Source organism: Ochotona curzoniae, unplaced genomic scaffold (genome assembly GCF_017591425.1).
Source record: "Ochotona curzoniae isolate NIBS_2020 unplaced genomic scaffold, NIBS_Ocur_1.0 scaffold_2476, whole genome shotgun sequence".
Taxonomy (NCBI): Eukaryota; Metazoa; Chordata; class Mammalia; order Lagomorpha; family Ochotonidae; genus Ochotona; species Ochotona curzoniae.
The window spans coordinates 1836375-1862312 of record NW_024467095.1 but is presented as its reverse complement, the minus strand read 5'-3'; the positions used below and the strand labels follow the sequence as shown (position 1 = coordinate 1862312).

At 49.9% G+C, this 25938-nt stretch overlaps 1 protein-coding gene across 3 annotated transcripts; it reads right to left on the bottom strand.

Moving 5' to 3' along the window:
* Positions 1–1083: 1083 nt before the first annotated feature.
* Positions 1084–5368, bottom strand: PAX4 (paired box 4). 3 transcript variants are annotated; one of them, XM_041002459.1, is made up of 10 exons: positions 5356–5368; positions 4967–5097; positions 4534–4749; positions 4134–4209; positions 3479–3604; positions 3183–3265; positions 2757–2826; positions 1944–1999; positions 1618–1756; positions 1084–1145 (listed from the first exon to the last, which is right to left on the bottom strand). In XM_041002459.1, the coding sequence occupies exons 1-10, from the start codon at positions 5366–5368 to the stop codon at positions 1084–1086; spliced, it is 972 nt and encodes a 323-aa protein (XP_040858393.1). The 3 variants fall into 3 exon arrangements, with proteins under 3 accessions (XP_040858393.1, XP_040858395.1, XP_040858394.1); XM_041002461.1 differs by having other exon boundaries at positions 1944–1960; XM_041002460.1 differs by lacking the exon at positions 1944–1999 and having other exon boundaries at positions 1618–1773; positions 2754–2826.
* Between the last annotated feature and the right edge of the window lie 20570 nt (positions 5369–25938).

Genomic DNA, 25938 nt, shown 5'->3' with positions numbered 1-25938 from the left:
CTCCCTCTGGTTCAATCCCCAAGTGGCTGCAACAGCCAGAGCTGAGCTGATCTGAAGCCAGGTACCAGGAGTTTCTTCCAGGTCTCCCACATGAGTACAGGAGCCTGAGGCTTTGGGCCATCCTTCCCAGGTCACAAGCAGGGAGCTGGATGGGAAACAGGGCTACAGGGACATGAACCAGCAACCCATATGGGATCCCAGCGTGTGTGAGGTGAGGACTTTAGCCTCTAGGCTACCGTGTCAGGTCTCTTTATCTTTTTTATTTTTTTAAGATTGATTTGTGTTCATTGGAAAGATAGATGCACAGAAAGGAGATAGAGAAAGGTCTGTCCTCTGCTCCACTCCCCAGACGGCTGCAACGGCCAGAGCTGAGCTAATCCAAAGTCAGAGGCCAGGAGCTTCTTCCAGGTCTGCCACGTCAGTACAGCATCCCAAGGACTTGGGCCATCCTCCACTGCTTTCCCAGGTCGGCAGGAACTATAGGGAAGCAGAGCAGCCAGGACAAAATCCAGTGCCTATAGGGGATGCTGGTGCTTATGAGCAGTGGATTAGCCAGGAGAGCTATCACACCGGCCCCACCTCTTTTCTTTATATATGCCCACTTTCAGCTAGTATGTTACAGTAATGAGAAATAGACTAATATATACATATATATTGATACATATAAAGAAAGTAGAGATAAATGCTTGCTTTGGTGAAATAGGTAGATATACAGATAAGAAAATACATTAGACAGATGATTGAAGATAGATAGGATAGGATAAACTAAACCTTAAATATGAGGGTGGTCCAGACTCCTGGCTTTGGATCAGCTCGACTCCGGTCAGTGTGACCACTTGGGATGTAAACCAGCAGATAGAAGATCTTTGTCTGTCTGTCTCTCTGTAAATCTGACTTTCCAAAATCAATAAATCTTAAAAAAAATGAGGATGGTCATCTGGGGGAAATAATGGACATCAGGAATAACTGCTGATACAAAAATGTTTTATTACTGCTGAGTGGAGGCTTCCTGAGGCCAAGGTGAGAATTTATTGTCACTTCTCCTGTCCCTCCAACCAGGTGATGCACAGGAAAGGCGCTGAGTCAGGGCCAGGCAAGCGTCACAGAGGAGGGAGGGACCACAGGCAAGAGGAAGGAGCAACATTCTGCATGGCAGGACAAGGACAATAGGCACAATGGTGTTTAGCCTGCTCTGCCCTCTCCACCCCAGTCCAGCCCTCTGGCCTCACTCCTACCCAATCAGTAGTGGGGAACCAACCCAGAGCAGAGACAGGGGCATCAGGACCATAGACAGAGGAATGAAGGGCAGGGCAAGGAGGGCAAAGCTGTGAAGCAGCACACTACAGGGAGCAGGCTAGCAAGGCTGCTGCCCCCACCCTGTCCCTTGATGTCACAGAAGGGGCTGTGATAGCAGTCCTTTACCCTGAATACACACTCAAACCTCCTGTATCTGCTATGATTCTCAGTGCTCTCCACCACAGACTCAGGGAGCACCGGTCTCCCCAGCTTATGGGTCAAGGAAGAGAACAGGTGCATCAAGATCCTTTGATGGCCCCCAAGTGCAGAGCCGTGTCCTTCCCACATCCTGCTGGAATGAGGCTTGATCTGAATTCTTACCCCAGCAGGACTTGAGACAGACTTGGGGTGAAGTGTCACTCAGACACGTGTCTGGTGCTGTCCTACAGCACAGCTGGCAGCAGGAGGGACCCATCGTCTCCAGGCCAGGCAAGGGTGCTATTGGCACACTCCCAGGTGACTGTTGCAGGGGAAGAAAAACAAGAGCAGGATCCCCCCGCCCACCAGCCACCAGTTATGACTCCTACTTAGAAGACCCAGGACCCCAGGGCTACCTGCCACCCTGACTGTCTCCCGCAGGACTCTAGAGGGTGCCATTCCCATATCAGACAATGAAAACAGACCAACTTCCCACTTCAACCAAGTACCTGTGCAGAAATCACTCCTGGGGAAACCCTTGGTATAGTCAGACCCTGGGAAACAGCTGCCAGGTAAGAAATGATTCAATTAGAGGATTGAGATTAGGAGTGATGAGAGCATGAAAAAACACAGGGAAGTAAGATGCAGGAGGAGTTTAAGAAAAGCAGTGATGGGGGCGGATGGATAGGAAAAAAATGGATATTACAATCCTAAAATCTCCAGCTCTGTCCAGGTAGGTCCTTAAGGTGCTGAGAAAGAAGGGCTACTGGTATCTGGCACTACATGTCAGCCCAATATGTGGCACAAGACCTATCCCATGAGATGTGCTATGTAAAAGTGGATAGGTGGATGGATAAGTGGATTAGTGAGTAGGTGAGTAAATGAATGAGTAGATGAATGTGTGAGTGAATAGGTTGGGTGATTTATGGATAGATGAGTGTATGTATGGATGGATATGTGAGTGGATGGATTGGTTGATCTGTGGATAGATGAATGGATGGCTGAATAATCAGATGGGTGGGTAGATTGGGTGGGATGGATAGATGAATGAGTGGATGGATGTTTGAATGAGTGTACATATGAGAGGATGGGCTGATTGATGGGTGGACAGATGGGTGGATAGACAGAAGGATGGTCAATGGATGGGCAAATGAGCGGAAGGTAAGTGAGTAAATGTACTCCTAAATGGATGGATTGGTTGATGCATGAATAGTTGAGCAGATGGACAGATGGAATGGACAGGTGGATGAGTGGATGGACAGTCAGAATGGACAGGTGGATGAGTGGATGGACAGATGGAATAGCGATGCAAAGAAAGTCACCTGGGAGCTGCATTTCCCACTTGAGCTTCTCTTGCCGTCGCCATTTGGCTCTTCGGTTGGAAAACCAGACCTGGGGGAGGCCGGGGATCGTGTGTCTGGCTGTGTTTTCTGATGCCTGCACTTACTGCTCTCACTCCATGTTCCTGGTCTGGCCTCAGAATGAAGGTCCTCCCTCTAATATTCTCCTTCCTTCATTTGGCCTTTACTTTCTGTCCCCCACCTCAACTTGAACATAACAAGGTGGGCTACAAAAGTAGAGCGATCCACAAAAGATGACAAGGAAGGGCTTGTCCCCAAATTTTGCTCAGACAGGTTTCTTCCTACCTTCTCATCCTCCTGTCTCACTTTACTCAGAACCCAAAGCCCTGGCTGCTATGGACCCTTCCTCCCAAAAGTTTGACACACTGTGTCCCAGGGCTGGCTCACCCTCACCGTGTCCTCAGGCAGAGAGGTAGCAGCAGCCAGCTTTCCACGGACCTCTGAATCAGGATACTGTCCACGCTGGAACTCTGTAAGGATGGAGACTCACATGGCTAGGCAAAGGCAGAGGAGCAGGGCATGGGTCTCCCTCTCAGCTCTGGCTGGCCACCTGCTACAACCCTCAACTCCCTTCCTCCCCAGACAGGGTTACCCACAGCCTATACCCCTCAACCTTGGCTTCAGGACCACTGCCCCCGGGCATACCAAAGACCTCCTGTCCCACCGCACACCCCACTCAGCACCTTTCTCCAGTGCTTCAGCTTGCCCTGGGGAGAAGATAGTCCGATTCCGGTGACCGGTCCCTGGACGGGGACCCTGGGGGTTCTCAGAGCCACTGTGGAGACTGGGAGGAACTGGAGCCAAGTCAGCTGCAAAGGAGGACAAGGTCTTGCGGTTGTTTCTCTGGTTAGGTGGGGGTTCTGAGTCCCTGGGGCAGTAGTCAGAGATAGCAAAGGTGTAAGAGCAGAGTGGTGCTGTGGGGCAGTCACTGCAGGGACATTGGGTAGCACAGTGCTTAACTTGAACCTGCTTAGTGCCTTCAGGGAAGGCAGGAGTAGGGTTGGCCCACTCAGGCATGTTCACATAGAACATGAGGGTTCTCTGGGAGAGCCACACATGGAGGAGAGGGAGACAAAGGCTCCAGTCCTGCCCCGTCCTTAGTGTGTTCCATAAACTTAGGGGCTCAGGGGCCTGGCTTCTGTTCCAAGACCAGCCAACGACTAGCGAGTAGCTTTGGGGATGTTGCTTCATTTCCCCAAACGTTATTTTCTTGCACCAGGAGAGAACTGGCCTTCCTGGCAGGCCATCCTTAGTAGATTGTAAACAAAGTGATCAAAAAAAAAAAAAAATCAGGCAGGGCTCTGGCGATGTTGAGGATCTGGCAGTTCTAAGACCCACCTGGTGACCCGAGCTGTGCCCAGGGAATTCGCTGACCCTCCTGCAGTGCCCGTAGAACTCGGTTGATGGAGGAGACCTGGGCAGGTGTTAAGGTGTTGAGTCGGGGGATGGTACACTGACCAAGGGTCATAGTCTCAGGACCACCCCTAAAATCCTGCCTTCCCTTCTTCCTTCACCCACACATCAATCCCAGGGGCAGCCCTGTTTCTATCCCTACATTTTTATTTTTTTAACCTCTCTTTTCCCACCCCAACACTTATCCAAAGGGAAACTGAGGGGTCAGAGAAGCCCAGCCCATCACCACCCAGCCTTGGCTGCCCACACTACCATGTGACAGGATGCTCCCTCTCCCCACACAGCCAGTTTGCCAGCCCCGGATCAGGGCGGGCATGGCACTTACACTGGGCGTCTTGTCCTGTGTGCAAAGCCCTTCAGCACAAAGCTGGCGTTGGATCTCCCAGGCAAAGAGAGCTGGACATTCTCCCTTGAGCTGAGCAATTCGAGCCACCACAGGCGGAGTGGCCAGACGGGGCTTGCTGCCCCCAATCCCTTTGGGCTCCAAGACCCCTGTGCGGTAGTAACGTCCTAGAATCTTGCTCACACAGCCATTAGATACCTGAGTCAGGTGAGAAGCAGGAACAGACAAGGCATGGACACTACCAGGCAAAGTGGGGCTTTATATAGGCTCAGCCACGGAACCGAGAGCCCAGTCCACCTCTGTCTCCCAACTTGCAAGAAGCTCTCCCAGGAAGTAGCCCCCATGAGTCTGCCGCAGACACAGACTCTTGCCTTCAGAGGGGTCCCATCTGCCTGCTCCCTGTCTTCATCATTACCTTCAGGCTCCGTGAGATGTCACAGGGCCGCATCCCGCTGACCGCCAACCTCACGATCTGCTGCCGGATGTGCAGGGGCAGGGGCCGGCCATTCACAAACAGCCCTCCAAGCTGATTGACACTTCTGATCCCTGCGCGTGAGAAGGAGGCACCCACACCACTTCACCACCTTCCCCCACCTTCTGCGCAGAGGCCACTCCTGGTAGCCTGGTTTCTCTCTCCCTCTGCCCAGAGTAAGTCTTGATTATGGACAGTGCATGTCACCTCTCGTGATTGCAAGGCAGCTGTGTGGAGTGGGTAAGGAGTGGCTGGAGAAAGCCCGAGATCCTGCACTCTGCGATTTCCATCCTGTTCTTGTCACTCCTCCTCCCCCCGCCCCAGCTGCTTACCATCCTGCTGCATCAGGCTGAGCCTCCTCACAGAACAGGCAGCCCACTGTGAAGGTGAGGAAGGGAGTTTGTTGCAGAAGCTCCTTTTCCGGTCTGGGGAGCTGGGACTGCAACAACAGGGGGTTCCTGGAGTGAGGTGTCTTCCTTGGGATGGCCTTTGTTGGCAGTGTTTTGTAACAAAGCACCAAGTTCCAAAAATATGCCAGGACACCACTGAGATTAGAAACATAGACCCATCTCCAGCGAAATTCTTGTGTATTGAACATCGCAGGTCCACCTGAGGACTGGGTCTCTCAGGAGGTCCTTGATAAGGGGTTGGATGGATGAGGGGGTTGTCCTTTCCCACACAATGGTTGAGAGAGGTCACAGGAGGACCGGCGTTATGGCACAGCATGTTGAGCCACCACCGGCATGCTTTGCCAGCATTCTGCAGGGACACTGGTTCCAGTCCCAGCTGCTATACTTCTGACCCAGCTCCCTGCTAATGGTCTGGAAAAGTAGCAGAAAATGGTCCAAATATTGAGTCCCTGGACCCACATGGAAGACACAGAGGAAAACTCTGGCTCCTGCTTTCAGCCTGGCCTGCCTCTGGCTGTTGCAGCCATTTGCTATGTAAACCAGAAGGTGGAAGGAGGATCTCTCTGTCTCTCTCTGTAACTCTGACTTTCATTTAAATAACTAATAATAAATCTTCAAACAAAGAGAAGAAGGTCAGAGTGCAGAAAGGGATGTTGCTTTCAGATGCTCACGCCATCCTTTGGTCTCCGGTGGCTCAGCCATTCCTGCCCGTGCTAACAGTCACTAGGTCAGGCAGTGCCAGGAGCGGTTCTTCCAACCACAGCTGGAATGTTTCCTTTGGAGCTCTTTAGGGCAAGGGTTTGCATCTGCTTCTATTGTCTAGGACACTCTGGGAAACCACAGGCTTCAGCCCCACCCTCCAAGCACCTGGCTCTGACCCACTCCTGCAAGGCGGACATAACCAAGGCTCAGTGTCAGCTTCTAAAAGGCACATCTCTTGGCGCCTTCCAACCTGCACCCATTGCTGGCTGCTGTTAGGGCTGAAGATTTAGGGATGTTACAGTTACTTTTCCCTCAGAGACCAGCTTAGTGTAGACACTCATTTAACTGGCTTTTGTCGCAGCAATGGTGAAATCCAGGGAGGGAGGGCCCGGTCCCGTGGCCTAGCGGCTAAAGTCCTCACCTTGAATGTGCCAGGATCCCATATGGATGCCAGTTCTAATCCCAGCAGCTCCACTTCCCATCCAGCTCCCTGCTTATGGCTTGGGAAAGCAGTCAAGGACAGCCCAAAACCTTGGGAGCCTGCACCCGTGTGGGAGATCTAAAGGAAGCTCCTGGCTCCTGGCTCCTGGCTTTGGATCGGCGCAGCACTGGCCGTTGCAGTCGCTTGGGGAGTGAATCATCAGACAGAAGATCTTCCTCTCTGTCTCATCGCCTCTCTGTATATCTGACTTTGTAATAAAAATAAATAAATCTTAAAAATAAAAAGAAGAAATCGAGGGAGGGGAAGGAGGAAAAGGGAAGAGGCTGGGCTAATAGACAAGGCAAGTCTGATATGAAGGCAACACAAACAGGAGCCACCACCTAGTTCCTGATTACATTATTAATTAATATTACTGAAAGCTGCCTCCTTGGTGCCTGGGACACTAGCATTATTTAAGATCACCCCAGGAAGCCTGTGCAGAGAACTTTCCTGCTATAACCATGCCATCTTGGCTCAGGTATCTTGTTTGCCCAGGTAATTACTGAAAAGGATACTGAACTTGAGCACATTGCTGGTTTTTAGGTATGGAAATAGTGAAAAGGAAGAGAATAAAATCCTTGCTGTCCAAGAGATTATAATGCAACTGAGGAGAGCAGCCAGTGAGACAACACAGCACAGAAAGCACGAACTCGGAGCTTGCTGTCCCGATCCAGCAGCTGACTGGCCTTGACTCCTTTCTGGCCAGGGAGAACCACATTTACCCTCAAGCTCTCAGATCTACAGGAAACCTGCAACGAAGGCAGAAATCTGTCCAAAGAGAAAATCAGGGGACCAATTGGAGCTCCCACAAATTATGAGCCACTCCAAGAGTGATACTTAAGGTTCAGAAGCCAGTTCCTCTCCAGAAGCCGAAATATCAAGCTTAAAATGGTATCTCTGTCTGCCTCCACCTCTACTTCCTATTTGTGTAAATGCCACCAAAGGAATAGAAAAAGGAGAGACAGACTGAGCAGGTAAAAGGCTGTGTTAACACAAGAGTAGGAGTGAGGTATGTCAACTAAACCCAGACCCCTTGACAGGACTCTGTCCTTCTCAGACAGTGGAGCTCAAGGAGAGGTGTGGGTGTCCCAAGTCACCAGCCAAAACCTCACTCCTTATAGACACACCACATGATCCCAACATTGTATTAACTTGCCCGGAAAAGCTACAGCTGCTCCCTAGGTGGGAAGGCAGGACAGGGAGCGGATGGGTGGGCGGGAATGGGGGCAGCGACAAAGAGGACTTGGGCTTGGTCACACAAAGGAGTGGAGAGCACAAGGGCGGCAGAGCAGACAATGCTCCTGCAGGGCAGCTACCTGTAAGCAGATGAGCTGGCAGCTCCAGGGAGGGGGCCGGCTCAGGCTCCTAGGCTGAGCTCCTGGGACCCCTGCAGGCTCTGGGCTGGTGGTGGTGAGGTCCTGGTGGCAGCCTCCTCTGGCTCCTACTGCTGTCCTCCTGGGGGGGTCCAGAGCTCTAGAAAGCCCGTGCTGGGAGCAGAGGGCAGCCTTCTGGGAGCAGCCAGTGATGTCACGGGCCAAGAGCAAAGCAGAGAGGAGGAGGGAAGTGTGCATGGGCTGACTGAACCAGCCCTCAGGCAGGGCAAACCACAGCCAATGATGCCCTGTGTCCTCCAGGAGTCCTCAAAACCCATCCTGTGCCAGTATAGCTAGCCCCCTGTAGTAAGTACCGAACCACTGTACCAGCTTTGTGGACAGAGTGCTCCTGGAGGGCATGAGGAATGTTGAAGAAAGGGAACCTCCAACCATGACCCCAAGACTTTCAGTGCCCACCCCACAAACATTAAGGAAACTTCCAGAGTCATGGATACAGCTTCCCAGCCAGAACACACATATCTAAACTTTCGGGCCAACTCTGGGTGAATTACTGCAATGACTTCTCAATCTTCATCATGACAAGACAGTGACTGAAGAACGGGTTGTGTGCCCGCCCCTCCCGAGACTGTTCCTCACCAGTTCTCCAGCTGGCATCTCAGTCCAGAGAGGACCCCAAGGGTGATATTTTTGCCAGAAATGGAGTCCCTGGGCTTCAGAATCCTGCCGATGCCCCTGGTGGAGGGTCAGAGATGTTTGTGGCAATTGTGCTGAGTGAGCCTTTGCCACCTTCTGTCCTAGATACTGTCAAGTTCTATTCTGCCACGGATTTGGTGCTGTAAGAGTGTAAGTAAGTAATGCCACTTCTGTTCTCCCAAAAGGCACCATGGATTTCCTGGGTCACTGAAGGAATGAGGGGCCCCAGGGGCCAGGTCGGGCACTCCTGCAGAGCAGGATGCTGGGAGTAAAACAGACCACAGCGCCTGTGAGCTCTGATACCATCATGGCCAAGGGCAGATCCCTGAGCAGGGAGAAGGGTGAAGGAGCCAACATGGAAAGTTCTGAGGGTCCAGTCTAGAACCCGGGTTCTGTGGAAACTTCACAGCCATCAGTCTGGAAGAAAGCAGGGTACAGAGCAATAAGACAAGACTCTGAAGTCAGAGAGGGAAGCATGGATTTCTTTGGTAAATGCTTTGGGTCTGGGGTGGCGACCGGAGTGGGTGTTGTGTACTTCACTTGATCCTAGGTTTGGGAACTCTGGCTCTCAAAAGCCAAACATATCTCAGAAGTAGGCTTTCCACCTCACTCCATCACAGGCTCTCCTCCTCTGAGAGCCTCCTCCAGCATCCTCAGACTGCCCCACAGCCCTGAGGCAGAGGGCGGACGGCAGCAGGAGCTTTCAGCACCCTGGGCAGGAAGGCACCCGTCCCAGTGTGCACACAGCCCACCTAGGGCTACTGGGGACCGCTTGGTCACGCCTGGGTGAGAGGAGCTTCCCGGGAAGGCTGGGGTATCCCTGCTCCAGGTCTGGCTGTCCTGCCTCTGCTCTCCTCACCCTCTTCAACAGCCCCAGCATCTGGGGGCCCAATGCGCATGACAGCTGCTTGAGGGCAGAGATAGGGGTGCTGCGGGGAGGGGCTGGGAAGGGAGAACAAGCTCTGGCAGATGGTGGTGGCAGCGATTTCCCCCATAAACTACCCTCTCCCTCCTCCTTTACAACTGGGTTCTCGGGTCTGAACAAACAGAGGCTTTCGACCCAGAGATGATGGGAGGGAGGGAGAAGGGGGAAGTGGCCCTGGCAGAAGGGCCCAACAAGCCCAAGGGCTCAGCCACTCCGCCCTCCGCCCAGCGCCAGACTGTTTGAGGAGCAAATATCTGCCATCACTGTCTGACACTCTCCACCGCCCCCACCGGGTTTGGGGCTAATTGTCCCTCATTAGCTGGGCCTGGGCCCCAAGCTGCCGCCAGCCCCCGCCATCTGCTCCCAATTATACATTAACTCAGAAGTCTTGCCACCCGCCAGCCAGGCTGTGCGCCCCTCTCCTAGCCAACTGCGGCCATTCCAGCCAGGTCCTGGCCCCCGACGTTAGCGTCCTGACTGCTGACTTCTGCCCTTGGGAGCCAGTAGTATAAGGTTCCACGACTGTGGGAAAAGTTCAGTCCTTAGGAGACGTGATTGGTGTGTCCCTGTCTTTCTCACGGGGTCGGGGGACGAGCTAAGTCCGTGCGTAAAGCTGGAGAGGACTGGGCGCGGCTGGCGAGGAGAACCGCTGGCTGACACCTTGCCACCGGCTCTAGGCACCCACTGGGCGGAAGACAGCACTCCCGAAGTACTCTCGGCCCTCTCTACGGCGCCTGTCACAATAATGGGGGCACCAGGCCCCCCGACTTCACCCTCTCCTTCCAGTCCTGTCAAGGCCACGCTCAACATGGTAGGGCGCACGTGCCGCCTCAGCTGTTAAAACTGCTGGCGGCCACGGGAGCCTCCAGCTTTAAAGTCACAGTGGATCATCTGCTGCAGAAACTGGGAGCTCTTCAGTATTCCAGACTGGCCCGGAGTCTGGGACCCTGAATCTGAAATTGCAACCCTTCCCACAGCTGTGTGCAGTCACGTTCTCACAGCGGATCCTGCTCTAGCGGCCAAATCTTCTTCGCTTGCAAACCCCACGGGCTTGTTGCTCAGTCTCCAAAGTGGGCGCCCCGCTCCCTCCTAGTGAAAGCCCGCCGCGGGAGCGACGCACCAACCGCCCCTCATGCCTGGGTCTTTGAACTGGGGACCAGGAAAAGGCCTCCCTTTGCCCTCTTTTGCGCAGTGAGCAGCAAAACCCCGTCTAGGGTTTCCCTTCTGGTTAGGGCGGCTGGGTGCGGTGGTGAGTGCGCGCTCCCGTAGACAACTTCCAGCAGAACTGGGGAGCACAGCGGAGGAAGCCAGGGTCTTCTGGAGGCCAAGCAAGGAAGCCCAGAGGCTAATGAAGAAGGGTCCAGCCCGTGGCCGCTGTGACAGGACCCGTCACAAGGGGACCAAGCTAGCTGTCCTGGAAGAGGCGTCCTTGGGTTTGTGTGCTCCCCGCCTCCACCAGCAGGACAAAGGGATCAGCAGGATTGGGATGCACGTCTCCCTGGAAACCCAAAGTTCAGGCTGTTCCTGGACTCCGCGCTCCCGCTGCTTTGCGCCCGGTGGTGGTGGGTCTGGTTCTCCTCTCTGCCTAATTTTTTTTTTTAGTTTTTTTTTTTTTTGGGGGGGGGGGGAGTCAGATATACAGAGAGGAGGAAAGATAGAGAGGAAGATCTTCCATCCAATGATTCAGTCCCAAGTGGCCGCAACAGCCAGAGCTGCACCAATCCAAAGCCAGGAGCCAGGTGCTTCCTTTAGGTCTCCCATGTGGATTCAGGGTCCCAAGGCTTTGGGTTGTCCTGGACTGCTTTCTCAGGCTACAAGCAGGGAGCTGGATGGGAAGTGGGGCCGCTGGGATTAGAACCGGTGCCCTTATAGGATCTGGGCGCTTGCGGGGTGAGGACTTTAGCCTTTAGGCTACTGCACCGCACCTTATCTGTCTGATTTTAAATAACTTTTACTTAAATGACTTTATTATTTTTTAAGACAGATTTTTATTTGAAAGCCAGTCTTACAGGGAGGCAAGGGGAGAGAGAGAAAAATCTTCCATCCTCTGATTTACTCCTTAAAAGGCAGCAATGGCCAAGGCTAGTCTTTTTCCAGAACTCCCACTTGGATACAGGGGCCAAGCACTTGGGCCATCCTCTGCTGGTCGCCCAGTCTATGAGCAGGAGACAAGGTCAGAAGTGGAGCAGCCAGGACATGAACTGGTGCACATATGGGATGCCAGCATCACAGGCAGAGGATTAGCCTACAATGTCACTTTGTATGACCTTATTTTTTAAGGACAGTTTTCGATTTACAAATAAATTTTGAAGATACTATAGAATTCTGATATAGCCTGCGTCCAGATTCCTCCGTTCTATACATCCTATTCTTATGTATCTACATTTGCTATCATCAACTCTCCTTGGTCTCCTTTCGGCTGGGACAACTGTTTATGTATCTCTTGGTTTTAGTGACATGGACAGCAAAAAGGAGTCAGATATTTTTGCCAAACATCGTTTTACTGGAATCTTATCTAGTGCTTTCATTTACTTTTACACTGTTTTGCTCTCTCTCTCTTTTCTAAAAATTTATTTATTTTTATTGGAAAAGCAGATATATAGGGAGAAAAAGCTACAGAGTAAAACAGCTTTCATCTGCTGGATCATTCTCCAAGTAGCCGCAACAACTGGAGCTGAGCCGATCCCATCTGAAGCCAGGAACCAGGAGCTTCCTTGGGGTCTTCCATGTGGGTGCAGGGACCCAAGGTTTTGGGCCATCCTCGACTGCTTCCCCAGGCCACAATCAGGGAACTGGAAAGGAAGTGGATCAGCCGGTACACAAACCAGCACCCATATGGGATCCTGGCACATGCAAAGCGAGGAGTTTTAGCCACAATGCTACCACAGCAGGCCCAGGTGCTTTTATTTTTAAAGATTATTATTATTATTTGAAAGACATAGTTATTGAAAGAGAGGAGAGGCACTCTGGCATCTTCAGAGCCGCACTAGGCCCGGAAGACGGATTTAGATTTCCTACATGAGTTTCCCAGCGCTTGGGCCATCTGCTCCTCTCCCAGGGGCGTTAGAAGAGAGCTGGGTTGGAACTGGAGCAGCTGCTTCTGCTGTTTTAGGATGATGCTGGAGTTCCAGATGGGGAGAGACCAAAGAAATGAAGGGCTGTTTGCACGCCGCCATGTGAAGGGCCCCTAGCAACAGTGCGGTTCGTCATGGCGGATACTGATCTGCACCTCGGGGCTGAAGGCTGTGCGGGTCCAGCCCACCCACGGAAGGGACACCTGCAAGGACACCCACAAGTGTACCTATAACAAGTGGGGAGTTACACCACACTTACCGAAGTGCAGAATCCACAGAATTCGCTGGGATTTCCACTGGTGAGACTCGTTTTTTCTTTCTTACTCATTAATTTACTTGATTATGTTTTTTGAAAGGTTTAAAAAATTTTTTTATTGTTGTTGGAAGGGCAGATTTACAGAAAGAGGAAGACAGTTCTTGTGTCTGACAGTTCACTCCCCAAGGGGCCAAAGCAGCCAAAGCTGAGCTGATCCCATCCAAAGCCAGGAGCCAGGAGCTTCTTCTGGGTTGGTCCCAAGGCTTTGGGTTATCCTCTACTGCTTTCCCAAGTCACAAGCAGGGAGCTGGATGGAAACTGGGGCAGTGGAGACATGAACCAGCACCCATATGGGATCCTGGCATGTGCAAGGTGAGGACTTTTGCCACTAGGCTGCCGCACTGGGCCCTCCATATAGGTTTTGACCAATACACAGTGTTGTCTGTCCACAATTAGAGTAAAGCACAGAACAGTTTTAACACCCTACGAGGTCTTGATGTTTCACTTACTCAACCCTTCTCCTATTCCCACATGCTTCATCTTTTTCATGACTTCCACAATTTTGCCTTTCACAAAAGTTTACTGGAATCAAACCTTAAAGCTTTTCAGAATGAGTTCCTTCTCTTAGAAATGTGTGTTTAAGGTTCTTTTATGTCCACCCATGCTTGACAGTTTGCTTCTTTTAAAGCTTTATTTGGAAAAGTTATGAAGAGGGTCCGGAGCAGTAGCCTAGTGTTGTGGGCTAGTTGGAATGAACAGGAACAGGAACTGGGCTTGTGGCTAAAAACACCTATACTAATGGGACTCATCTGTATCCAATATCTTGGCTAAATTAGGACTGGGGGGGGGGTGAGGAAGAGTATGTAAGGAGAGGTGAAGGAGCAATAAAGAGAGACTTGGGAGAGACTTCTCCCATCACTGGTCTCCTGTCAGTGCTTCATCCCCAGACCCTCTCCCTGTTCAAGTTACTGGCTCTGCTGGCCAGAGCAGCGTGGTAGCTAAAGTCCTCATCTTGCATGTGCCAGGATCCCATATGGGCACCAGTTATAATCCCAGCAGCTCCACTTCCCATCCAGTTCCCTGCCTGTGGCCTGGGATTGCAGTTGAGGTTGGCCCCAAACCTTGGGAACTTTCACCTGTGTGTGAGATCCGGATGAATCTCTGGCTCCTGGCTTTGGATTAGTTCAGCTCTGACCATTGTGGCCACTTGGGGAGTGAATCAGTCGAAGGAAGATCTTCCTCTCTGTCTCAAGTCCCGATTCCTCCACTTTTGATCCAGCTGCCTGATAGTTCACTTGGCAACCGTAGAATCACCTGTACCCTTGCTGCCCACGTGTGAGAACAGGCAAGAATTCCAGGCTTCTGGCCCAGCCCTAGCTGTTCAAGCTATTCGTGGTGGTGGTGGTGGTGGTGGTGGGGACCAACAATTAACAAGATTTCTCTCTCTCTCTCTCTCTCCCTCTCCTTTCTCTCTTTCTTTCTTTCTTTCTCTCTCTGACACTCTGCCTTTCAAAGAAATACAAACTGTTTTTTTTTTTTTAAGCCCAACACTGTTCTATAGCAGGTTTAATCACTGTTTGTAATAATGGCATTCCATAACAGAATCCTTCATCAGAATGCCAAGTCTTGGCTGCTCTGCTTCAGATCCAGCTTCCAGCCAACGTGCCTGCAAAGGAGGAAGGCGATGGCCAAGCAGATGGACTTCTGCCACCATGTGCAACACCAGGGTGGAGACTGTGCTTGTTTTTCGTTTTGTTTTTAAGATTTATTTTGATTTATTGAAATACATAGTCCCAGAGAGAGAGCTTTCATTTGATGGCTTACTTCCTGAGAGACTGCAACAGCCTGGTCTGAGCCAGTTGAGTTGCTGGGACGGAGCTCCTACGATCACAGATCTTCTGCTTTCCTTCGCGTAGACTTTCCACAGTCCACCTCTTTTCCCCCCAATTTCTCTGCCTTCTTCTGGAACTTCGGACTCTCTCTAACGTTCTCTTAGTTTATAATTCTCATAAATGTTTGCGTCAGTGCGGTTGCTCCAAGCAAACCACTTGGGGGAGAGAAAACTCAGCAAGCTGCCAGATTCCCGCTGTCATCGGGTAGTCTCGCAGAGTGAGGGGGCTCCCCCTGGAGCCAGCTCAGTGTTCTGCACGTCCCTGGAACACTGCCGCAGAGTGGCTGTCAGCACCTCCCCAGGCGGCCCCTGGAAGGAGAACCCGCATCCCGCAGAAGGGACAGACCGTGCAAGCTCGGAGAGAGGCAGAGCGCAGTGAGGACAGTGCGGTGCCGTTGCCTGCAGCCTCGCTCAACACCCACTCTCTGCTCGGACACCCAGCAGAAGCTGTTCCCGGAAGCTGAGGTTAGGCGTGGAATGAAAAACAAGGAATTTAACAGAAACAAACCAACAAAAGGATTAACCTAACATATGAGCACACTTCAAAAACTTTGTGGAAAATGACATTAAGAGATAAGTTTATTTTGGTGCAAAAACAAAAACGGGGGCAAACTTTTTGAAGGTCCCTTGAGAGTCCCCGAAAGTCCATACATTAATGATTTGGAAAAGATCAATAGTAAATAATATTGATCTTTCCTCTCGGATTTTCTTTTTTAAAGAAAAGATTTTAAATATTTATTTTGTGTATTTGAAAGGCAGAGAGAGGGAGAGACAGAGTTCCCACCTGCTGGTTCATTCCCAAACAGCTGCAGTGGCAGGGTAGACCAGGTCAAAGCCAACATAAGGAGCTTGAAATCCCATCCTGGTGTCCCACGGGGCCCAGGGGCCATGGCACTTGAGCTATCGTCGGCTGCTTTCCTAGGTACGTAACTATGGAGCTGGATCCGAAGTAGAACAGCCAGGACTTGAAACTACATCTATTGCAGTCAGCAGCTTCATGTGCTATGCTACATTGCCAGCCTCCATTCACACACCTTGTGTACTGGGAAAGCATGACATAAAAAAAAAGCCAGAAACATTAATGATTCAGCAAGTCATTTAACACGGATATTAGATTACAGTGAGGTTTGAAGTCTTCCGGAGGCTGTTCAGGCAGTCCTGTAGGGTCCACCTGGTGCCGAGTGGCTTACAGCAGGGGGAACTTTTGAACGCACATGCTGTTCTCAGAAAGAAAGAGCATTAGGGTTGGAGTAGACACTTAACTGGGGCTCAGAGGCATCGCCCCAGGTAATGGCCTCCCTACTGCCCGCTCCCCTGAGTGTGGACTGCAGGCATCAGGAGCTGGAGCCGGGCATTGACCCCAAGCACTCTGATATGGCATGTGGGCAACCCAAGGGAAGTCTTAACCAAACCCCCTAGAGTGAAAAATAAAATGGAAAAAAAAAAAGAATGAGAAACATGATTAGGATATTCCATAATCATGGGACAGTTACAAAAAGCCTACCAGATGGGTAGTGAGGGTACAAGAAGCACAAGGGAAAGAACGAAGCAGAACTAGTTAAAGAAGAAATTGGCAAGGGGTGACATTGTGGTACGACAGCTTAAGCTGCCACTCATTGTGCCATCATCCTTAGGGATTCTGGTTCATGTCCCAGCTAGCCCACGTAGGATCCAGCTCTATGCTGGCGACCTGGGAAGGGCAGCAGGTCGCCCTAGAGCTGGGTCCCAGTGCCCTCATGTGAGACATGCATAAAGTCTGTGGTCCCTCACTTGGGCTTAGCCCAGCCCTGGCTGTTGCAGCCATTTGGGGACTGAACCAGAGAATAAAAGCATGCTCTCTGTGCACCTCTTCCTCACTTTGTCACTTTGTTTTTCAAATAAATAAATCAATAAACCTTTTATTTAAAAAAAAAAACTAAAATCAATGAGGATTTTGCAGAACCAGTTGTGCCAAGCACAGACACAGGTGAGATGTGCTAGAAGCTGTCACTCCATCAGCTCCTCCCAACCGGACACAGAAGCAGCTCCAGCTCCAAAGCAATCAGGAGCAAAGAGCAACCAGGCAGTAAGCAGCAAGGCCCTCGCTGCCGTGGTACAGACATCCCGAGCCCTTCCAGGCCCTGCTCTGGGCACCACTCCACTACATCCACAGATGGCCTCAGCTGGGCAGGTGCACTTCTCCCGTGAGGTTGTTCTCATTCATGCCTAAGTGTGTGTTATCCCTGTGCCTCTCAGCTCTCCTGTCTACCTCTTCTGACTGTGTTCTTAGAGGCAGCCAGACAATACATACAAAACCTAGCAGCACAGCCGGGGCTTTCAACCACCACAACATAATTTGGGATTCCATCTCCTTACACTAGAAATAGTTTATTTTTATTAAAAAGATTCATTTATTTTTATTGGAAAGGCAGATTTATAGAGAGAAGGAGCTGTATGGGAGGTAGAGCAGCTGGGACACAAACAAGCACCCACATAGGATCCCTGTGTCTGCAAGACGAGGACTGAGCCACTGAGTCATAGCACCTGGCCCAGGAATAGTTTCTAAGGAGATTCAGTCTAACTGTTCTTGCTTCAGTCCCATTCCCATTTTCAGGGGTTTCATCCTGTTATGGAGGCTTCTCCAAGTTCCCCAACAACAACTAAATGTTGCCCCAGGCTGCCTCGCAGAGACTTATCTGCCGAGTGTCCCCAGGGCTCTGGCCCATGGTTGCTTTCTCTGTGCCATGCCACCTCCCACAACCTGGTGGTTAACACTTGAGGGCCATAAGCAGAAGGATCTGGACAGCTCCTGTCCCCTTTTCCTGGGGCCTTCCTTACACTCCCCCTAAGCAGTGCGGTGAGGCCTCAGAGCAGTGATATGAAGATGATGAGCCCTACAAAGTGGGATTGGTCCTGTGGGGAGACCCTCAACCAAGAGTCTGCAGTAAGATGGAAGGAAAGGTAGCGTGTTGGTGACAGCTAGGAGACACATTAGTTCCTCATCATTGGGACTAAACAAGATAGGAGCACGGGTCTGGAATGGGAGCTGCGTTCTGATCAGGATACAGTTGTAGTCTCCCTTAGCACAAGTGTGGACTGGGACTGAATGCACCAAGTCAGGCTAGACTCCAACACCATCTGGTGCTCTGGAGGACCAGGGTAGATGTGGGGTGGGCTAGGCTAGGTCTCAGACCCTACTGAACCATGTGTGAGCTGTGTTTGGGTATGGACGAACCTTGGCTGGGCTGAAACATCCAACAGTAAGAATCAGATTGGGTTAAGGGCCAGTCAGGAAAGGTCACTGTTCCTGCTAGGACAGGAGGTGAACTGAGTAGGGCTGGCTCAAGGACCCACTGGTATACGCAAAATCTGGCACTGGGAGAGGTTCTGATGGAGGAGCCTGGGCAACTCCTCTAGCAGGAAACAGCCCCTGCAGGTAAGCGCAAAAAGCATGGTAGGAAACAGCCCAGAACAGGCCAAGGGAAGTATCCCACTGGCATACATTTGGGATGGGTTGGGGGCAGACCAGGCTGAATCAGTTCACATCAGCCGCTGATGAATCTGAGCACCAGAACAGAGTGTGGGTTGGGTTAGGTTTGGTCGCAACAAAAACCAGTACACATTATGGAATGCCAAAGTGAGGTGACCTGTATTGGATGTAGCTGCAGTGCCCAGCAGCACACGTGAGAACCAAGGAGAGAGGGGGCAGAGCCAGCAGAGAATGTGGCGGGCGGGGGGGGGGGCAGCTCCCCTGCTGGACAGCTACTCCCACTGGAAAGCGTGAGCTGGGATGGGGGCAGGCCAGACTAGGCAGGGCTACAACACCTGTGGGTCTCTCATGTGTGCTAGGTCAAGGAAAAGTCAGGCTGAGCTGATTGTTCCTCCTGGTGCAAGCATAAATTAGAGTGGGTGAGGGTTGCTTGGGCATTACCGCAGCATCAGCTGGCAGAAGCTGGCATTGGGGGCTAAATCTGTCAAGTTAAATTCCAGAAACACCTATAGAGTGCATAATCCAGGAGTGGGAGAGGCCTGGGAGGGAAATAGTGGGCACCTCCCTCTTGGGTTACCACTCCCACTAGAGGGCACAAAAACCAGGACTGGGGCAGGGATGGCTAGACAGAAGGACACCCAACAACAGCAAGTGTCGGGGCTGCACAGTGGAGCTGGTTGTTTGAACTAGGTCTCAATGCCCATTGACATGTATGAGAGCTGAATGGGATATGGGACAGACCGGACTAGTCTGCCGTATATATTGGCAAGCATGGGAACCAGGATAGGGGCCTGGTGGGGGCTATTATGGGTCGCTCTGACTAGGCTACAGCTCCCGCTGGTTTACGTGAAGGCCGAGTGTGTACTGGGTAGAATCAGCCCGGACTGCAACACTCATTGGTTCCAGTGCAAGACAGGGCTAGAAACAGAACCAACCTAGCAATTGCAACCACAAGCTGATCGGGACGATAGACAGTACTGGGCCCCGTACTTGCAAGTACACACAAGAACCTGGTCTGGGATCACCTCAGACAAAGATTCTTTAAGGATCCTCCTAATCGAACTGCCAGACTCAGATCCCTAACCATGAAAAGAAAGAGGACAGAACAAATTAATCAACTACCCCAGCCATATGTTGGCAGTGAAAACAGGACAAACGGAGAGTCTAAGATGGACTATGTCAATCAGAGGAATCCTCAGCGACCTCATCGTGCTTGGAGTGGCAAGACTAGCAGCAATTCACAGCTGTTGAACTATCAAAACCATTTGAGCAGTGCCCTCGGAGCATGTGCCACATCAGGGACCTGGGATGGGTGGGGCCTGGGTGGGGCTTCTCCCTTAAAATCCCCCTTTACCCCAGATAAAGGAAAAAAATATGTGGAAATGATAGTCTTACCCACTTTCCTATAGCCCTTGAACCTTTGTGCCCTAATTAACTATGAAAGATTGTCAAAAATAAAATTTTAAAATGAAAAAAAAAAAAAGGTTCATGGTTCCTGGTTTCAGCCTGGCACAGCTCTGGCCATTGAAGCTATTTGGGGAGTGAACCAATGGATGGGCGATCTCTCTCCCTCCCCACCTCTCTTTCCTTGTCTCCCCTTTTCTCCATGTAACTCTGCCTTTGAAATAAATAAATAAACCTTTACAAAATCTTCTAGGTCTTAGGCACTCTAACAGCAGTTTATTACCTCACCTGATATCACAATAACCCAGTGAAGCAGGTGTCTCTCTCACTCCCATTTTACAGATAAAGAAATTGGTATTTGGAGAAGGTAAGTAAATTGAAAATTAAATTCACATCCTGACAATCACATTCCAATGACTTTACTCTCAACGTTTATGTCACAATATTTAGCAAACTCGTGCCACTCTGCCCTGGACATTTTTCCCCCTTTGGTTTTACAAAATGTCCCAATAGTTGGATTAAAAGCTTTGAATGAGTTTTGAAAATTCTTATGTATAGTCCAGGTTTTTCTCCATTCATTCTGAATCACTTTACAGTATCAACAGGGTTTAAGTGAAAGGTCAGAGTCGTGTCGAATTTAGGGGATCTTAGAGCTGGTGTTGTGGTGCAGTGGGTTAAGATCTTTACTGTGATGCTGACATTCCATATGAGCATCAAGTCCCTGATAATCTACTTCCAATCCAGTTTGCTGATATTGTGCTTGAGAAAGCAGGGGAGGATCCTGCACCCACATGGGTGACCCAGATGGAGCTCCAGGCTTCTGCCTTTGGCCTGAGTCTATCTGGGCTGTTTGTGCCCATTTAAGGAATGAACCAGCAGATACAAGTGCCTCTCTCTCTTTCTATCCCCCCCCCCCCTGTTACTGTGCTTTCCAAATATACAGATATTGTTTAAAAAAAAAAAAAGCTTAGGGAATCCAGTTTTAGAAACATTCTGTGAAACTTTCCTCACCAAAATGGTGAGTTCTGGTGAATGCCTAAATATTACCTTCACTTGACTCATCAAGAGTATTTTAGCTCTCGTACGCCCTTTCCTGAATGCGTTAGTTGACTGTCAGGATCTAGAAGGAGAGATTTTCCTATTTGGTTTTCTTTTCTTAAGCAGATTTTTTGCTTATTGTTTTGTGCTGATTGTTCTGTTGCCATGGACTCCCCCGAGTCACAAGCCATCATATTCTTTTAGATTTCATGTGAGCTTTATGAACGGAGTAGCCACATTTCTGCACTCTTATAAAAACATGGTTCCCGAACACTGCCTATTATATTAGTCATGGTTCTTTAGATAGTCATGTAATGAGAGCCTTCTGGAATTCAATGTCAAAGGAAATGTTAGTTTCTTCCCATGAAATAATATGCTTCTTTTGATCAGTGAGAATTATATAACTTAAATGTGCCTTTTCAAATTGTCTTAGTTGTAAGGACTTCGAGTCCAAATTTAGAGTGTACCCCAAATAAGGACCCCATCCTGAGTTTCTGATATTAGTATAGGCTCTCCCAAGAAGGCAGCCATCTTTTCCATTTTTCATTCCCTGTCCCAGGGACAGAGCTCTGGGCAAAGAGAAGTGGCTCAGCAGCCATGTTTAGGGAAAAAGCTTTCATTTTCTTTTTTAAAGAAAGAATATAAGCATCATATAACTATGGCTGCTTAGCCTGTTTTGATTGCAGCATAAAGCGACATCCTGTTCTCTCAAGCACTCTTAGGAGAGCAGACTCTATTAAGTGTTTGCCACTGAACAACAGGGTATAGCATCATTTTAGAATTATCTTACTGTTTCATAAAAGTATTTGTTACAATGTTTGCTTCTCAAACCCATGGAAGAAGGACTTGGGATAAAGGATCAGGGGAGAGGATTTGCTGCTTTCTGGGGTCTCCATGGTCTGAGTGCAGACTGAGGCTCAACTAGGGGCTTATTGCACATGAGACGGGGTCCTTTAGGAGTGTGAATCAGCCCATCCTGAAGTCCTCGATCAACGGAGAAAGCGACCCTAAGGCTGCCTCCTGAACTCTGGCCTCCAGCCTCAGCTCCACTTGGACTTCCCAGCAAGAACATGTCTGCCCAGGCCCACATTCAAGCTACCCTGTCTGTTCATAAAACCACAGGTCCATTTCCCCCATCGCTTATCTTGGCCCTCTTCTCCTGACCCTCACCGTTTACCCAGACGATAATCTCTTGCTTGTCTTCTTGTTCATTGTGCTGACCCTTAGGTTCCCAAGCTGAGACCCTTGGTGGGAACGATGCTCACCCACCCTTTAAAGGCCTTCTGTCGCTTGGCTCACCTTCCAGGGTCTTCAGGCCACAACCTTCCTGCGAAGGGTCTCCTTTCCAGTTTTGGTGTCACCACTTCCACAGGAACCCGAGCTGCCTTAGGAATTTCAGCACCACCTGCTTCATTCAGACAACTGAGAAGCACCCAGTGCGATCATCTCTGCATCCTTCGTCTCAAGATGCCTCTGCATCATTCCTTTTTTTTTTTTTTTTTTCGGTTGCTGGGAGATTAGATGAAGAAAGTTATAACTCTGGGCTATCACATTAGACGTAAATATGTATGCAGTTCTATAGTAGTTAATTCACTAGGTAACTGCTGCTGCTTAGAGCTCTGCAGGTGGCCTGCTGGTAGCAGTTAAATGCAATTTATGACTTAGGACCCTCCTCTGTCAGGGCCTGACCACTGATCACTATAATACCCAGCTCCTGCCGAACAGTCCTGCTTGAATTTCCAGAAAACACAAAAGATACGTGATATATAAATGAAACACAAAAAGAAGATAAGTCATCTCAAACGTTAGAGCACAGCTATTGAGTGCTTATTCTTTTTTTACTTAAAATTTTAAGCATTTATTTTGTTTTGAATGCAGAGTATGAGAGAGAGAAAGGAGATTAACTCATTTACCTGCTGCTTCCCTCCCAAATGGCTGCAATGGTGAGGGTAGCACAGACGAAGGTCCTTCAGTGGAGGGGGGTACTTTCTCAGGGAGGGGCAGGTGGTGATGCGGAGGGAGCCCATGTTCCCTGGAGGCTATTTGCGGGGGGGGGGGGGGCTGGCCCAGGGACAGCATGCATGGGACACAGGCTTACTGCTTTCATGGGCTTTTCTTTTCTTTTATTTCTTCCTTTCTAAAGATTACAGTAACTTATTGGAAAGTCAGAGTTAGAGATGGAAAGAGAGATCCTCCATTTGCTGTCAAGCCCTAGCCCCCCCCACCCCAGATCACCTCACCTGCTGACCCACCACCCTGCTCCTTTGCCTGATTTTCGTGGTCTGGAGAGAAGGCAGGGCAAGGAGGCTGCCCTGAACCACAGCGCGGGTTCGAGCAGAGTTCCCAAAGGGCAGAAGGCGGCCAGAGGCAACGTGGGGAGCTGCTACCGCTCTTCCCGATTCCCTCCGCCCTGCCAATCCAGATTTCACCTACTTTTGCAGCAAGCGGACCCTCCATTTCTTTTCAAGAGTATTACTGTTCTTTATTTGAGAGGGAAGGGGGAGCACGGGGGAACAGAGATGGGCAGGCAGCTCAGATGTTGCTTCAGATGCCACTCTCCCATAACAGAGTTCCTGTGTTCAAGCCCAGCTGGGCTTCAGGTTGCAGCTCCTTGCTCAGCACACCCTGGGGGGCAGTGGATGAGGAGGAGGCAGGAGACGTGGACCGGTTTCGGGCTCCTGGCTTGGGCCTGGCCCAGCACTGGCTATTGTAGGCCTTTTAGGGATTAAGCCAGCAGATGGAAAATCTCTCTGTCTTCCAAATAACATGAAATAAATAAATAAATAATTTTACAAGAGAAGCTATTTCTGGCACTGGTCTTTTCCACTTGATCCTGCTCCTTTTCTTCTTCCAGAGTCTGGAGATGAGGCAGTGGTTTTGTAAGTGTAAAGGAGAGGCCAAGTTTCTGGCACTGAAGTGGTTGAGCCCTTAGGCATTTATTTCCAACCTCTGGATTCATGAAAGAGAAATGTTTTTTTATTCCCTAATTTGCCTGGCTTATTGTTATTTGCTGAAACTTCCCTAACTGTGAGTTTGTCAGCCCCTTGCTTCCGGATTCTGATGATGAAAAAGAAAAAGTATATTTTGGTTTCTTCCCAGCCTGAGGATCTCAGTTTACAGAGACTGAGAAGAGCAGAGAACCCCAGGATAGGGATGAGTCCGCTGGCTGAAAGTTTCCTTAAGCATTCTTTCTTAGGATTTATGTGGCAGGCGAGGTCCGAAAAGATGAAACTCAACAGAGGTCAAAGCCGATAGCTGTAGCATGAGCAAATCAATACTCAATTATCCAAGGCTCCTGGGAACACAGAGGCATTGATTAATGGCAATTTAGGGAATGGAATGAGAGTTGGCCTTGCCCTTAAACGATAATAGAATAGGGCACAGATATGACCTGTTAACTAAAATTTCGTAACCATTACTCAAATCGTGTAATTGTATACCTGCATATTGCGCCTATATAAATCTTCTACATGGAGTTAGTGTGTAGGTAGGACAGGTCAGAAAGAGCGCATATTTCTTCCCTTAGGCTGATACACTTTTTTCTACTAAGAAGTTATTAGCAACAACATCCAAGGTCAGGTTTATGGTACAGTGGGCTAAGCCACCACCTGTAACGCCAACAGCGGTTCAAGTCCTGAGTCTGAGCCACTAACTCTACTAATCCACCTGGAAAAGCAGTAGAAAATGGCCTCAGTGTAGTCACCTGTGCCCACCTGGGAGACGTTGGAGTCCCAGACTCTTCACCCTCACCTGGCCCACCCCTATCTGTTGTGGCTACCTGGAGAGTGAACCAGAGAATGGAATTTCTCTCTCTCTCTCTCCTACTCTCTGTAAATTTGCATTCAAATAAAAATACATAAATCTTTCAAATTTTTTTTTTTTTAAAGATTTATTTTTATTATTTTTTTATTGGAAAGGCGGATATACAGAGAGGAGAGACAGAGAGGAAGATCTTCCATCCGATGATTCACTCCCCAAGTGAGCGCAACGGGCCGATACTATGCCGATCCGAAGCCAGGAGCCTCTTCCGGGTCTCCCACGCGGGTGCAGGTTCCCAAAGCTTTGGGCCGTCCTCGACTGCTTTCCCAGGCCACAGGCAGGGAGCTGGAAGGGAAGCGGGGCTGCCGGGATTAGAACCGGCGCCCATATGGGATCCCGGGCGTGCAAGGCGAGGACCTTTAACCACTTGCGCCACCGCGCCGGGCCCTCAAATTTTTTTAATATGACTTTGGGCTGGCTCTGTGGCACAGCATGTTAAGCCACTGGTTGTAATGTTAGCATCACATTTTGGATAGCCAGTCGGAGTCTCAGCTTCTTACTTGCAATGCAGCACCCTACTAATGTGCCTGGGAAGCCAAGGTAAGGTGGTCCAAGAGCTTGGACCACACACAGATCACCCACTAAGTAATCTCCTGGCTCTTGGCTGGACTGGAACAGCCCTATCTAACTGTTGCCACTGGGAGAGTGAACCAGTAGATGATGATCTCTTTACCACTTCATGTCAAATAAATAAAAGCAATCTTGAAACACTTGATAATATAATGAGTTAAACCACTATGCATTTTAATAAAATTGGAACTGCATGAGGCATTTAGAAATAACAGCCCCTGTGTGACGGGAGAGATGGAGAGCAGGCACGTCAGGGTGCGAGACTGCTGAAAGGCTTCTTGGCTAAAGCTCAAATTCACGTTCCCTAAACGCTCGCCCAATAAAAAGGTGTTAGCTTTTGACTATTCAGATCAATATGCAACATGGTTGGAAACATCCAGAAGGTCATCAGTTGTCATATGTTGTTTTTAAGATTTACTTATTTTTTTATCGGAAAGGCAAAACAGACAAGGGAGCTTTAAGGGAAGAGAGAGGTACTGAGAGCCTTTGGGAAGTAACCCCCAGACAATATCCAGCATGTCTCCACACCCAAATTCAATGCAATCCAGAACAGCCTTTACCCCTAACCCTTCAAGCAGTCTGGGAACTAGACAATAAGTATCTGCTCCTCACTCTGAGCTTTGCAATAAACACCTGCTTTCATCTCAGTGTTAACCTACTGAGCTGCTGGGCAGCACGCAAATTCACTCACATGGTGGGGTTCTGTAACACCAGCAACATGCTAAGGCTTCAACACATACTAATTGGGATCATAAATACCACAGCAACCCTGTGATGCAGGTCCTATTGTCAGCTTTATTTTATGGAGGAGAAAGTGAAGGTCCTGCAAGCTATCCAGCCTGCTCAGGG